The following is a 14,796-nucleotide window of genomic DNA, read 5'->3' as shown; positions in this document are numbered from 1 at the left end:
TGAGGACACCAGACAGCTCACTGGGGCCTGGGGACAGCACCTAGGAGTGTGCCAGACAGCTCACTGGGGCCCAGGTGCAATAGCCAGTGAGGACACCAGACAGCTCACTGGGGCCTAGGGACAGCACCTAGGAGGGCGCCAGACAGCTCACTGGGGCCCAGGTGAAGCTGCCAGGGAGGGCACAAGACAGCTCACTGGGGCCCGGGTGCAGCAGCCAGGGAGGGCACCAGACAGCTCACTGGGGCCAGGGTGCAGCAGCCTGGGAGGGCACCAGACAGCTCACTGGGGCCCAGAAATACAGTGGAAACCCTCCTTATGAGTCCTCATATCTTAGAAATAAATACACGGATTCAATATTGGCCACAGAACATACATATCCTTTTTAAGCAAATATGCACATATCAGTGTGCAAATTCCACACTTTTTACAAAGAGGTACACCATCAAAAAAATACCTGGAACAAGCAGCTAAGACAAAGCTACAGCAGTTGGTATGGCCCTGGTGCCACAGAATGCTGCCCAGAGCGAACAAAGGAACCGGGAAGGAGCCGGGGCCCCATCCTGGAGCACAGGGGGAGGGAGGCGCTGGGCCTCCAGGACCACAGGGGGATAGAAAGCCACAGTCCTGGGGAGCAGGACATGTGGGAGGAGGAAATCCAGAGGAGAAAGCTGCCCCAAGTCCCAGGACAGCCGAGGCTCCTCCACTGGCCTGAGAAGGAAAGGGGCAGGTGCTGCCTCCAGCACCTTCCTCTGAAGTCAGAGCCATCCCTGCCCCAGCACCTGCTCTCAGCCACTGCCCCTCCTTCCTGCTCTGCCGCTGACAGCTACATTTCTTGTGACTTTCATTGTTGGGAAAGTTAAAAGCAAGTAACACCCTTTTCCACGTTGCTGACATTAGCTCAGACATCAGAAGCAGAAGGCTCAGTATCTACTAACTGACAGCAGGCCCTTCCTAGAAACCCGTAGGTTTGGAGGCAGCTGGAATGGGTAGCAGTAGCCATGGCCTGGAGCTGGGGGCAGTGTCTCAGGCACCACGAACGTGGTGCCATGGAGGCCCATGCAGAAGGTGAGGCTGAGAGTCTTCCACGCAGGAAAAGAGCCCAGAGTAGGCAAGGCAGAAGCAGGACAATCACTCCCTGGCCACTCCGCAGGCCTTGGTGCCTCTTGTAGGTAAGTCCAATGAGTGCCTGCTGTATGCAAGGAACTGTGCTGGCCACTGGTTAACAAGGGAGAAAAGGGCCTGCCTCATAGGAGGAACAGGAGGAAGATGCCATGAGCCAGACGCTGGGGATGAGCCAGGTTCCAGGAAGGAGAGAAACCATGTGAAGACTCCGAGGTCCTGGCAGGCAGCAGGAGAACAAGGGGGAGGCAGGGGAGGCTGCAGAAGTAGGGTCCATCTTCCCGGCATGGCATGTTCCAGTGGAAGCCTGGGGACGTGGGTTACGGAGGTGTCCCAGGCAGACAGGTGCTGGGGCCAGGGAATCTGTGATCCAGGCCCTGTGTTCTGAACTGCAGGTATCAGTCGGCTCTTGTGACTGAGCTCTCCAAGTATGATCTGCCACCATGAAGTGGATTCCTCGTAAGAGAAAGCAGACCTAGCTTCCGCAATGCTCCAGGGGTACCTAACTCCAGCTACCCGGACACGGAGACCTGAGGGAACAGGCTTGTCTCGGCGACACCATCCAGGAATGTCCTCATCGGGGTTTCTGATGACACACCTGCCACAGCACCCTCCTGCAGGGGGAGGCAGGGCGGGAGGGGCTGCACCTGGGTGCCCTGCAGCCAGGGCCCTCCCACCAGGGCCAGAGCCCATGGGCACCGCTCCTCCCAGTCCACCTCCCCCAACGCAGTGTTATGGCCAGGCTCCTCAAATCTCCCTGAGAGGGCCAGGAGTTCCACAGCCTCACCTGGAACTGTCCAGAAAGTCCCACCTGTGGACGGGTGGGGGCAGGACTGTGGTCTTTTCAAAGAGCCAAGAGTAAAGATGCGGTGACCTGAATCCAGTGGAACGCAGCCTCCAAACTCTGCACACCTGAGGCCAAGAGGGAGGGCACGCACGCAGGGGCTTCTGGCAGGTGGAGGCGGTCCACACTCCCACCACCCAATCTTACTAATCATCTTCACATTGGAGAGGAATAAAAGGCATTTTCTTTTGATTTAATTGTATTTCCTAGAATTGCTTTTCTCCCTGGGATTTTTTTCTGCCACAGCCCAGGTCCAGCTGCCTTCTCGGAGGGAGAATGCAGCAGTGTCTGTGACAAGGTTGGCTTTCTAATACCTCTGCAAATGGCATTGTCCCATAATAAAGCGAATGCTTTTTCCTAAATGGATAGGAATGTCAGTCTAGAAAGGTAATGTGAAAGGGTGATATATTAACACCTAGAAATTAAATTCCAAAGCTGAGAGGACCCTGCTTATCTGTGGAGGGAAGAGGCTATCTCACTGAGCAGAGCAAACGCTACCCTGGAAGTCGGGCTGCCCGGCGTCTCACAGCCCCTCCTGCAGGCTTCCCACCCATCCAGGCATACGTGGAGGAATGTATTTTAAGTAAGAACAAAGCAGTGTCCGAACCTGTACTTGAGCTGCACTCATCTGGGCAGTGCCCTCACAGTGACAGGAGAGCAGGGAGCCCAGGCAGTGCTCAGGGCTGCTCCTTGGATGTCCACTGAGGCTAAAGCCCAGGAGAGAAGACGCGCTCCGAGAGTCACAATGGCAGGAGGAGCAGAGCAGTGGGGCTAGGACCCAGGGACGATGGCAGGACCCAAACTCCATCTGTCCTATGCACATGTGCATAGTGCAAAGCCTGTTACAAAGGGCAGGGGTGGCAGTGACAGAGGAAGCAGAGCCAAGCCTCCCTCCAGGCAGCAGGCAGGCAGCACAGCGAGGGGGCACATGCCATGACAGCACCAGGCAGAGGGCACACCACAAACCCTTACAGAAAGCAGGAAGTCAATGGGCACACGCCAGAATGTGTGTCCTCTTGGGAGCAGACAGTGAGGACAGCAGGTGGGCAGTGGTCTAGGAAGGAGGCAGGAGTGAGCCGGGCCCATGGCCAGTCAGCAGCACCCACATCATCTGTGTGACCACAAGCATCTCACACCCACCTCCCACATCATATGGCATGGTCCAGGCCTCTGCCACCCAACAGAACTGGCCCAGAGCAGCACAGGGGCACCACCGGGGAGCTGGTGAGACATGGGGATCACAGGCTACACCCTAGAGTTGCCAAGTCACACTCAGATTTCCGAAAGGCACACACGAAGGGTCCAGGCCCTGAGTGGGTGGTGCCATCTCCTCCCCAGGATGCGGGGTGGGGCGTAGCAGGTAGGTGTCACGGTTGGACCACGATCAGAACCCTGATCTGTTCCCCTTGCAGGGGCCTGAAACTCTCTGAACTTCGGCCTTCTCTTTTCTCAGACGGGAAGCTGGTGACAAAGGAGGCACTTGGCACAGTACCTGGGCCCACACACACCTCAGGCAGCAGCTCTCATCTCATCATTGTTCAGCTCAGCTCAGCTTCCTCGGAACCTGCAGGCCTTGGGCTGCTCCATCCATCCAGAAGGCGTGACCAGGTTTCATGGGCCCAGAGCTCCCAGGACCTGGAAGGACGCCATCTGGAGTCTCAGGAGCCTTTACACCAAGTGGGAGTGTGCAGACAGGCTGGCATCAGGGACAGGGAAGAGCCATCCAAGAAGAGCCAGGCCCCAGGCCAGGACCAGCCCGGGCTCGACCACAGTGGGACCTCAGCCAGTGTGCTGTGAGAGCCCCAGACCACCTTGAGTCACAGGGACCCAGGGCTGTGGTCAAGTGCAGCTCAGCACACCTTGGCAAGCCCCCCAGAAACCCATGCCAGGTCTGTGGACTCCAGAACATCACGAAGGGTGTGGGCTTAGAATGAGAAACCCAAACATGTGGCTCCCAAACAGAGACAAGCAGGGACAATGCTGGGAGGCTGTGACCTCAGCAGGCACTCAAATCCAGCAGGGACAGCAGGACCTCCAGACAGGCGCCAAGCACCTGCACTATGGTCCACCCTCTACCCACCCCTCCCAGGACCCACATAGGAACCCGGGACAGATGCTTAGCACCCACACCACAGCCTACCCTCTACCCACACCTCTCAGGACCCACACAGGACCTCTGGACAGGTGCCCAGCACCTGCACTATGGCCCACCTTCTACCGATGCCTCCCAAGACCCACACAGGACCCCTGGACAGGCACTGAACACCCACACTACGGCCCACCCTCTCCCCACGCCTCCCAGGACCCACATAGGACCTCTGGACAGGCGCCTAGCACCTGCACTATGGCCCACCCTCTCCCCAACACGTCCCAGAACCCCCATAGGACCTCTGGACAGGCACCCAGCACCTGTACTATGGCCCACCTTCTACCGATGCCTCCCAAGGCCCACAAAGGACCCCTGGGCAGGTGTTGAACACCCACACTATGGCCCACCCTCTGCCACACCTCCCAGGAGCCACATAGGACCCCCAGACAGGTAACCAGCCCTGAACACCCTCTCTACAGCCCACCCTCTACCCACACAGGACCCCTGGATAGGCACTCAGCACACACAGCACGGCCCGCCTTCTGCCCACACTTCCCAGGGCCCACACAGGGAGGCTTCCAAACCGAACAATCAGGAGGAAGTATCCATTCACCATTTGCATAAAGAAGCAAACATCAGCACGTGCAGAACGAACATGCAGGGGCTGGTGACAGGCCGGGGTGGGAGGTGCACAGCATGGTGAGAAATATAAGATTAGGCACTTAGCATCCCAGCCCGGGCCACACAAAGAGAACACCATTGCTACAAAAACACAAAAGAATTAGACAAGCATGCTGGTAGCACTTGTAGTCTCAGCTACTCAGGAGGCTGAGGCAGGAGGATCACCTGAGCCTGTGATGTCGAGGCTGCAGTGAGCCAAGTTCACGCTACTGCACTCTAGCATGGGTGACAGAGAGAGACACTGTCTCAAAAATAAAAAATAAAAAAATATATAGGACCAGGCACAGTAGCTCACACCTGTAATCCCAGCACTTTGGGAGGCCAAAGCAGGCGAAACACTTGAGGTCAGGCCAACACGGTGAAACCCAGTCTCTACTAAAAATACAAAACTTAGCAGGCATGGTGATGCATGCCTGTAATTCCAGTTACTCAGGAGGCTGAGGCAGGAGAATCGCCAATCTAGCATCAAGGCTGTCCGCCCAGCTTGGGCAGAGTCTGTATGCCACTCTTAAGCCTTGATTTGCTGGGCTAACATGGGGCCACGAAGCTCATCCCCCATGTCTGAGCGGGTGCCACAGGCATGGGAGATTATGATTGTCTGAGACAGAGAGCTCTGGAGGGTCACAGAGGATGATGCTTTCCAGAAGAGAAAGCAGGTATTGGGTGTTTTAAATATTTCCTTCAGTGCTACCTAAGAAAAAAAATTTTCAGCATTAAAGAAGAAAGGGCAGAGAAATCATGCTGATCAATCGGCTGAGACCTAAAGAGGGGTGTGGAATGGAGGAGATGGCGATCAGAGGTAGCGTGAGGCTCCCTCAGGTTCTTCTGCAGGAGGGATGGAGGCCATCTGCTCTGTTCCAGGGTAAGAAGGCTAGAAGTCACACCCTAAGGGGAGGGAGAAGGGGACAGCTAGATTTAGGCTTCCACTGGGGCGGAGGAAGAAACCATAGAGTCTGCTGTGCAGCACCTAAATACGGCAGGCTCACAGGACATGCACAGTAAGAATTTGGGCAATGACCAGGCGTGGTGACTCATGCCTGTTTTCCCAGCACTTTGGGAGGCCAAGGCGGGCAGATCGCTTGATGTGAGAAGCTCCTGGCCAACATGGCAAAATCCCATCTCTACTGAAAATACAAAGAATTAGCTGGGCATATTGGTCCACACCTATAGTCCCAGCTACTCAGAGGCTGAGGTGGGAGAATTGCTTGTACCCGGGAGACAGAGGTTGCAGTGAGCCAATGTCGCATGACTGCACTCCAGCCTGGACAAGAGTGAGACTCCATCTCAAAAAAAAAAAAAAAGGAATCCAGGGAATGAAAAATTAATGATTAGGTGGGTGAACTGAGTCTGGGTTCCTCCTTTTCAATCCCTTTTCAGCTTGCCAATCTGCCTGTATTACATGCTTTGAACATGCCAAATCCTGCTGGAAGACCAGGCTTTTTAAGTCCAGAGAGTATCAGAAATTATTTTGAACTGAACAGTAACAAAAACAACCGACATCAAAATTTATGGGGTAGGCATCCATGATGAAGACTCTTAGAAAACCACAAGTAGAATAGAATTTCATTAATTCAGTAAAGAGTATCATACAGAACATCCAGCACACATCATGCTTACTGACTGATGTATTACTGGAGCGGCTGCCACAGCCTGAAGTAGACCAGGTGCCTACTGTCATCACTCCTCCAGGGAAGCATGGCCAGGGGAGAGGAGAGGCGCAGGGCTGGCAGGGAAGTGTGGCAGGGAAGTGTAGAGGTGCAAGGCTGGTGGGGAGGCATGGCCAGCATCTCTCAGAGAGCGTGACCGTGCACAAAGAATGCCAGCATCACAGCGAGGTTGTCAGCTGCAGGGTCCATGTGCAGGACTCAGCTGTATATCCACAGGCGAGGAACATACACACAGAAGATCAAAGTCCAATGAGACACCATTAAAACAGCATCGAAAGTTCAAGTACTTAGGGCATAAAGTCTAATGGCATGTAAGCTGTCTTTCCTAAAATCCATCAAACTTGCTGAGAGAAATTCAAGGCCATCCAAATAAACAGTGGAACACATGGCGTTCAGGGTTGAGGAGAGAAACGAATGTTACACTTTGCCTTGATGCATGGAAATGCTGGAAGAAGGCGGGATGGACGACAGCATGGAATCGGTAAACAAATAGAAAAAGGGCCCATGGAACACAACAGAAAGCCCAGAATTAAACAGCCTCGAGGGGTCCCCAGGCTTATGGCCATGGCAGCACCATGCGTTGGGAGAGGGCGGCCTGGCAATAAAGGCTGCCAGATCAACAACAGCATTTTCATAGAAAAACAGCAGCAACATGTAAAAGGTAAAACAATAACGTGTTTAGAAGAAAACCACTGAATATCTTCACAACTTTGAGAGGCAAAGATTCTTTAATCACAGCTCAAGGGCACCAGTGTCAGCAAAATTGTTGAGCTGGACTGCATGAACTTCATCAACAGATATAATTCTGAGAGTAAAAAGGCAAGCCACGAGATTAACCCAAATTATGTTTCTCCAACAAAAGACTTTCACATCCAGAGGAAAGAACTTCAGCTCAGTAAGAAAAAGGCAAACAATCACTTAAAAGCCCAAAGGGGAAAGGAACAGAAAGGCTGTCCAGGTACCCCCAGGAGTTGGTGTCTAGCTGGTCAGTGAGCATTTAAAAAGGGGCTCAGCTTCACCCAGCCTCAGGGAAGTCAGAACAACACACTTGGAGAACAGGCCTCCCACCAGGGAGGAAAACCAAAGGTGGGAGGTGAGGACCCGGAGGGACCAGCACTGTCCACAGAGGGACTCTGGCAGGTGTGGCAGCCCCGGGACCTGACCCTCTGCTACACCTTGGCATGCCCAGTGCAAAGGCGCCCAGGGATCACCAAACATTACCCACGCGTAAAAGCATCCATGTCAACAAGAGTCATAACCCCGTGCTGGAAACCATCCAATGTCAGGTATAGCCAAGTATATTTTAACTAGTGGTATTTTTGGCTGGGTGCAGTGGCTCACACCTGTAATCCCAGCACTTTGGGAGGCTGAGATGGATCACCTGAGGTCAGGAGTTCAAGACCAGCCTGACCAACATGGTGAAACCCTGTCTCAACTAAAAATACAAAAATTAGCTGGGTGTCGTGGCACATGCCTGTAATCCCAGCTACTAGTGAGACTGAGGTAAGAGAATCACTTGAACCCAGGAGGCAGACAATGCAGTAAGTCAAGATCATGCCAGCCTTGGTGACAGAGCAAAATTCCGTCTCAAAAAAACAAGTGATATTTTTATACAATGGAAAAATTAAGAAAAACCAACAAATCTCAGCTATATACAACACACGTGACTCTCACACAGATAACGTGTAATGGAAGCCAGGCACAGATGAGTACAGGTATGTGATTCCATCATATAAGGCTTAAAAACAGGGAAGTGGGCTGGGTGCCGTGGCTCACACCTATAACCCCAGCACTTTGGGAGGGCAAGGCAGGCGGATCACCTGAGGTCAGGATTTCAAGACCAGCCTGGCCAGCATGGCGAAATCCAGTCTCTAAAAAATATAAAAAAATTAGCTGGGTGTGGGGGCATGTACCTATAATCCCAGCTACTTGGGAGGCTGAGGCAGAGAATCGCTTGAACCCAGGAGGCGGAGGCTTCAGTTAGCCAGGATATGGCGCCACTGCACTCCCACCTGGGCAACAAAGAGAGACTCCATCTCAAAAAACAAAAACAAACAACAACAACAACAAAAGGGAAATGAAAAGTCAGGAGTGGCTCGCCCTGGAGCTGAGGAAGCGGCTAGAAGCAGGCACAAGGGTCTTCCTGGGGTAGCTATACCTGCTCCTGCATCTGTCCTGTGTCTGTAATTTGTGCACACTGAACTTCGACCTGGAGATGACCGAGAACAGGTCTCCCGAGGCAGAGCCGAGCCACACTCACTCTGCGGCACCCACTGCGTGAGGGCAAAACTGAAACACTTCACATGTCCGGTCACTAAACCGTGACTCACTCCCTCCACACAGCATCACAGCAGCAGCGAAAGGGAATGCTCTGCATTTCCAGGGACAAAGGTCAAAAGGATAATGTAAAATATAAACAAAACGAAGCCACAGAAGTATGGGTCTATGTATAGAAAACATAAAAGTGGGCAAAGCTGAGCCATGTTTAAAGATATACACGTGATTAAACCAGAAAGAAAAATGACGGAAGGACTGGTCTACATTTGAAGCAAAACGCCATCTGACAGCAGGGGTCATTCCGTTTCTTATACCAGGATGGAGACACGGGAAGCTGCTGTTTTCTTTGAAGTCTACGTATATGTTCTATGTGATCTTTTTCATGAGAACACTGAAAAGAAAGATGGGACATGGGGTGGGCGGGGAGTTGCACCACAATCTTGCTCTCTGGACTGAGAGTGAACAGAGCCCTGAGGCCCTGGGAGTCCCTAACTCCATGTCCCCGCTCTAGGCTGTGCCGGATCCCAGGACTTAAACAGACACCATCAGGGGAGATCAGGACTTTAAAATAAAAGCAAGCCAACTAGTTGAAATGGCACTCACCTGGAGGAACAGTGGCCTCATCCGTGGCTGGAAAAGGCATGAGCTACATTAACCTTGTTGGGGTGGTCTCCAAAGTGTAAGCTGCCCAAGTTGTATCAACACAAAATAAACAATGGTGCCTGCCTCTGCTCCACGTCCCTCCGCCCACACGTCCTCCGGAGCACAAGCACGCATCAGGTGTGTCTCTACCGTGCTATTCCAGGACAGATGAAAATAACCCGTTCAAAAATAAAAACTCCAGCAACAGGGGCCCATCTCTAAATCCCTGCACAGCCTGGGCACAGTGCCAGCGAGGCCATGCCCTCTTCCCAAGTGCACCATGCCCACTCTTGCTATAGCCAGGGTGCAGCCATCAGGACACACTCCTTCAGGACCCACAGGCCACTCTGACCCTGAGCACCTGTGGCCTCAGCTCCTTTGGGACAGCCTGCCTCCTCCTGCTCTGCCCTCAGCATACACAATCCTGCAAAGGAGAAGGGACGCAGTCAGGAGGAAATGGAACAGCTTCCTCAAACCATAGATCTGGGAGAGTCCCAGCAAGGACTGTACTGCCTTCCTAGGATGGACCAGAAGGAGGCCTAGAGTCCCTCCTGTGAGCAGGCCGGCTCCATGGATGACACTGAGCTTTAGCAAGGAACACGCATGTCCTGTTCTGGACCCAGGAGCCTGGCCTTGCAGCTGGCCCTGCCGAGATGCTGAATCCCAGGAGGCTGGGTACGCAGCCCAGCGAACACCCAGCAAGGGAGCACACAGGAGCCCAGCCTCAGGTATGTCCGTGAATACATGGACAGGAAGGGCAACATTTTTTCAAACAATTTTCAATACTGAGATCCAGGAGGGGCCCCTCCACCAAAAAGGGAATGAGAGACTCCAGTACAGCATCCTGGGGACAGAAATGACCCCCAAGAAGAGAGGAGGTCCTAGCAGAGTCGACTAATAACATGTGCATGGATCCCTGAGCTAAGTCCACCTCTCCTGTCTCAGATTCCCTGGGGAAGACTCCATAGCACGTGGACGGAGCCTCAGGAAGCAGCTCTGGCCAACTCTAAGAGGCTGGGATGGCTCAGAGGCCCACAAGAGCTGCTTCTGGGCCAGGATCATAGCAGGAAGAGAGCAGCTTCTCCCAGGAGGTGGACAGCTTGTCCCAGGACAGCAGCTTCTCCTAGGAGGACAATGGCTTCTTCCAGGAAGACAGCACGTTCTTAAGGGAAGACAGCAGGTTCTCATGGGAGGACAGAGGCTTTTTCCAGGAGGACAGCAGATGCTCAAGGGAGGACAGAAGCTTCTTCCAGGAGGACAGCAGGTTCTCAAGGGAGGACTGCAGGTTCTCATGGGAGGACAGAGGCTTCTTCCAGGACCTCTCTTCTGAATATGAGGCAGGAAGAACATGGAACTCTTCGGAAGGGTTCCCCCTTGTACTTTCTGCCTTGATATTCTACAGCAGCCTGACTTCTGCCCCATATTTGATTGTTTCTTAAACAGCAACAGCCATTGGCCCTCCTGGGTCCCATCTCCATCTGCCTTCAGCTGTCTCCCAAGATGGATCTGGCCTAAACCGTGCCCCGCAAATACAGATGCCAGCTCCCCATGCTCTCCCGTTGCTGAGTGTGACAGGCGGGTCCAGGGTCCCAGCCCTCTTGTTAAAGCTCGTCTGCTCCCAAACCCATACCAGGCCCAGCCACACTGGTTTTCAGATTGTGGGATCATCAGGAATGTTTGTGGAGAGTTTTTGATTGACAAAGGGCACTTTATGGGAGTGAGCAGATCTGATGCTCTAGGCAGCAAGAAAAACATGGGAGAGGGGAACGTCTGTCATCACCACCCCAGCTTTGGAGAAGGTAACCAAGGAACGTGCTCATTCAGCGAGCACACCCCCAAGACCCCAGCCCAGCGCTCAAAACTCAGACTGTCGACTACTCTGGAATACACAAATCTCTGTCTTTCCCAATATGCAGCTTCCCAGGGCAAGATGTCACCATGACAACCACACTGTGTGCTCAGCAGCCACGACATGAGTCAGACACCACTGGACACCCAATGCTACCTGCTCGCCAACAGCCTGTGGCCTCCAGTAAACAATCTGCTCTGAAACAAGGGAGGGAGGGCCGAGTGCAGAAAATGGGAGAGAGTGGAGGGTAAGCTTTTCTGTCATTGTTAGAGTTTCTTGCTAAAAGTTAGCTTGTATTACTGATACTCCATAAACAAGACTCTGCAGCCATATTGTGGAAGCCTAGGGGCACAGGAAAAGTAGCTCACTGCAAATAGGAAAATGGTTTGTGTTCACCCAGTTCCAGAAGCCAATTTTCAACTGCTTAAAATAGTCATGATATTTTACCAAGGTAATTATACTCTTAGCTATCAGTAACAATTAAATCCTTAGACTAGAGCTGCTTAATAAGTTCTCAAAATAAAACTGCACACTCCAAGCACTGTGTACTAAAATGTCAAGCACATAGGCAGGACCTCTGATGGGACGCAGAGGCCCAGAGCTCTACCAGCTGGAGGCTCATGGAGGGCCTGACAGGTCAGTGGCCAGGAAACCTTTAAGGCCAGCAGCAGCCCCCTTGGGTGCTCCTTGAGAGAAGGCACTCTTCGACCACCAGCCAGCTGGACGGGCTGCTGTGCAGAGCTGAGGTGAGCAGCAGCCGATACCAAGGTGCACAGGCCCAGAGCAGCAGGCACACTGCTCCCTCCAGCTGGCCAATCAAACAGCTTCATCACGGCTGGCTGGACGGATCCTGCAACCCGGTCCTGGGGCTACAGGGGTGCCTGGGATCAATCCTTTGTCATGATAAACAACCAGTCCATGCCCGGTGATCAATATCCACCTCCTGACTAACACAGAGCAGGCTCAAGAGCACAGCAGGGTCGGGCTGAGGCCAGCATAGGCCAGAAAGTGCCAGAGGCTCTCCACCTGCGAAGCACAGCAGAGATGAACGAAAAACCTCCTGCCCTGGCTACGCCAGGGGTGACCATCCGAGAGAAACAGCAGGAAGGAAGTCGAGTACAGACTTCTCAGGAGGCTCCGGGGCTCCACTGGACCATGAGGGAGCCCCACTGGGGATGAAAAGCACATCAGACACCCACCGACCGCAAGCTACTCCTTCCTCATCACGCCGGGAGCCTGGCACTAAGAGGGGATACAGACAGCAGCACAAGTGTGGCGTGGGTCACAGAATGTCAGGCTGCAGGCCAGACCCAGCACGTGAGAACGCTCAGGCTCACACAGGACCTGTAAAGGGAACGCTTCCTCTCAGCTTCCAACTGCTGACTTTGCTTAAGAAACCAGAAGTTCCCATGGGACCAGCCTCAGTTGAGGCTGGGCGGGTCTCTGATGGGAGCCATATCTGTAACTCACCCAGGCCATGCATGAAGGACCACCCCAAAGTGCTGCCCATCTGGCTGGTATGGACCGATATCCCTCCTCAGCCCCAGCCCAAAGCCCGGGAGTGGGCCCAACAAGAAGGCACAATGAAGAGGGTACCACCTGAACACAGCCAGGCTCGCAGGCACCCCTGGTCATCAGGCCTGAGTCCAAAGTTTTGCAGAAAGGAGAACTGAGACCCAGAGAGAATGGGCGACATCTGAGATCCCAGAGAAAGGCCCGACCTCCAGCCCAGCCCTCCTACTCTTCCTCCCCCAGGAAGCTCTGACCTTCCCATATCATGGGACCACAGCACATCATCGCATACCCAAAGACCACCAAGCCCAGGTGTCCGGCCACCCGGACAGAGCACAGCCTCGCCCTCTCTGCTTCCCAGGGCCTCTCCTCAGCGGCAGGGTCAGACTGCACTTGCCTGAACCCCCGCAGTGGTCATCTGCTGGGCCCAAGCTGCCATCGCCTCTTGCTCCTGGCCTGGAGGCTAACTCCAACAGCACTTTGTGATGAGCTGCCTTCTCTCCCCCCGCTGTGGTTTTCCACACATGCTTTCACAAAGTGGAGATCCTTGGGTCCCCGCAGGAATGCCGCCTCCTGAGAAAATCCCTTCTGTGGCACCACCTTGCTGTCCACCTCTGTTGAGGTGGGTGGAAGGTGCTCATTTGTTGCTACTGCCTGACCAGCCTCGAGAGTGAATTCTCCAAGGGCTGTGCCCACACATCTGTGCCGCATGCACCTAATGCATCTTGCTTAGAAGATGACACACTAGTAGACACAGTGTCAGAAGAGAAGGGAACACAGAGGAAGATCCCAGAGAGTGCTCCACAGAAATGCACCGTGCCTGACCATGCAACAGGGCTCAGTATCCCCTTTGCCAGAGGCGGCAGACAGCTCCAGCTGAAAAGCCACGTAAGGACATTTTGGAAGGTCCCCGTCTGGGCTGCACCTGCAAAGCCAGGGCTCTGGGGTCAGCATCTGAGCTGTGCACAGAGGCCAGCTCAGCCTGTGTTCCAGGAAGCCCACACAGTGCTCAGAGGACCTGGGCCCATGTGAAGTTTTCCTTAAGGAGACAGCATGGTGCTACCCGAAGGAATGTGCTGGAGAAGCCATAAAACAGCAGTCCTCAGTAGCGGAAATGTAACTCATTTTCTCAAAGATCCATAACCAAGGGGTCCCAGCAGCAATAAGCCTTGGTTTTCATCAAAAACAATTAAGAACAGGCAAACATTCATCAGGCACAACTCTTGGTCCTTGACAGGTGCAGCACCCATCCTGGGCCCCAGGGTGGCACAGCCCTCCACCCATTCAGCACTAATGGAGGCAGGCAGGGGGAGTCTCTGCCCAGCAAGCTGGACAGCCTCCCTGGCCTAGAGGGCATCTGGGGACAGACTGACTTATTTCCTGCCTTCCCTTCTTAAATTTCAGTGCCCAAGGAACATTTTAAACAACACTCACAAAAGCTTTCTTTCACGCTCCAGCAACCTCTGCTTAGGGTGCCAGACATCAGAACCCTTGCAGGCGCCGACAATAACAGAATCAGGCCATGTAGCCACCACATAGGTGGGGCTGGGGCACACCTGGAAGCAGGTGACAGCCTTTGTCCCAAGTCCTGGGCCAAGACCCACACAGCAGAACCTGCATCACTGGACGGCAAAGCATGAGAGTGCTGACTACAAGGGACAGGGACCCTGCAGAGGATCCACAGGGACAGGGAACACTCTCCAGGGAACAGCACTGGGCCAGGAGTGGACTCCGGGATGCTGGGGGAACTGAAAAAAGTGGAGTACACACCAGGCCCAGAGAGTCCCACAGGGAACACCAGGGCTGGGAGCACCCTCTGGCATTCCCAGAACCCTCCTGGCAAAAGAGCCAAAGTGCAAACCCTGACCCAGCTGCAGGACTCCTGCCATGGAGAGTGAGATCTTGCCGACCGGGTGTGCGTTCCCCCACAGCTTCCTGTGACTCTGATCCAAATGTGAGGGCGTAAATCACCTTGGTGAGCAGCAGGACCCGTTTCTGGAGCCTCCGGGCCAGCGCCTCATGTGTCTCACGCTTCTTCCTCTCCTCCAGCAGCTGACCGTTGACCTGCCGGAGCTCCTCCTGCAGCTGCTGCCTGGCCTTCTCCAGCCCCCGGGCA

The 14,796-nt window shown here is 53.9% G+C and overlaps 1 protein-coding gene across 4 annotated transcripts in view; it reads right to left on the bottom strand.

Annotated features, from left to right (window-relative positions):
- The window catches only part of MAD1L1 (mitotic arrest deficient 1 like 1), a 501,873-nt gene that overhangs the window by 224,072 nt on the left and 263,005 nt on the right, over nucleotides 1-14,796 (bottom strand). For all 4 annotated transcript variants that reach the window (XM_032259845.1, XM_032259846.1, XM_032259847.1 and 1 more), the window contains one exon: nucleotides 14,652-14,796. In XM_032259845.1, coding sequence (XP_032115736.1) covers nucleotides 14,652-14,796 — 145 coding nt within the window. The remainder of the gene's footprint in view (nucleotides 1-14,651) is intronic.

The sequence above is a fragment of the Sapajus apella genome, unplaced genomic scaffold, assembly GCF_009761245.1.
Source record: "Sapajus apella isolate SASKATOON/1434 unplaced genomic scaffold, GSC_monkey_1.0 scaffold112, whole genome shotgun sequence".
Lineage (NCBI taxonomy): Eukaryota > Metazoa > Chordata > Mammalia > Primates > Cebidae > Sapajus > Sapajus apella.
Note: the sequence above shows the minus strand (reverse complement) of the source record. Positions and strands in the feature narration are given on the sequence as shown.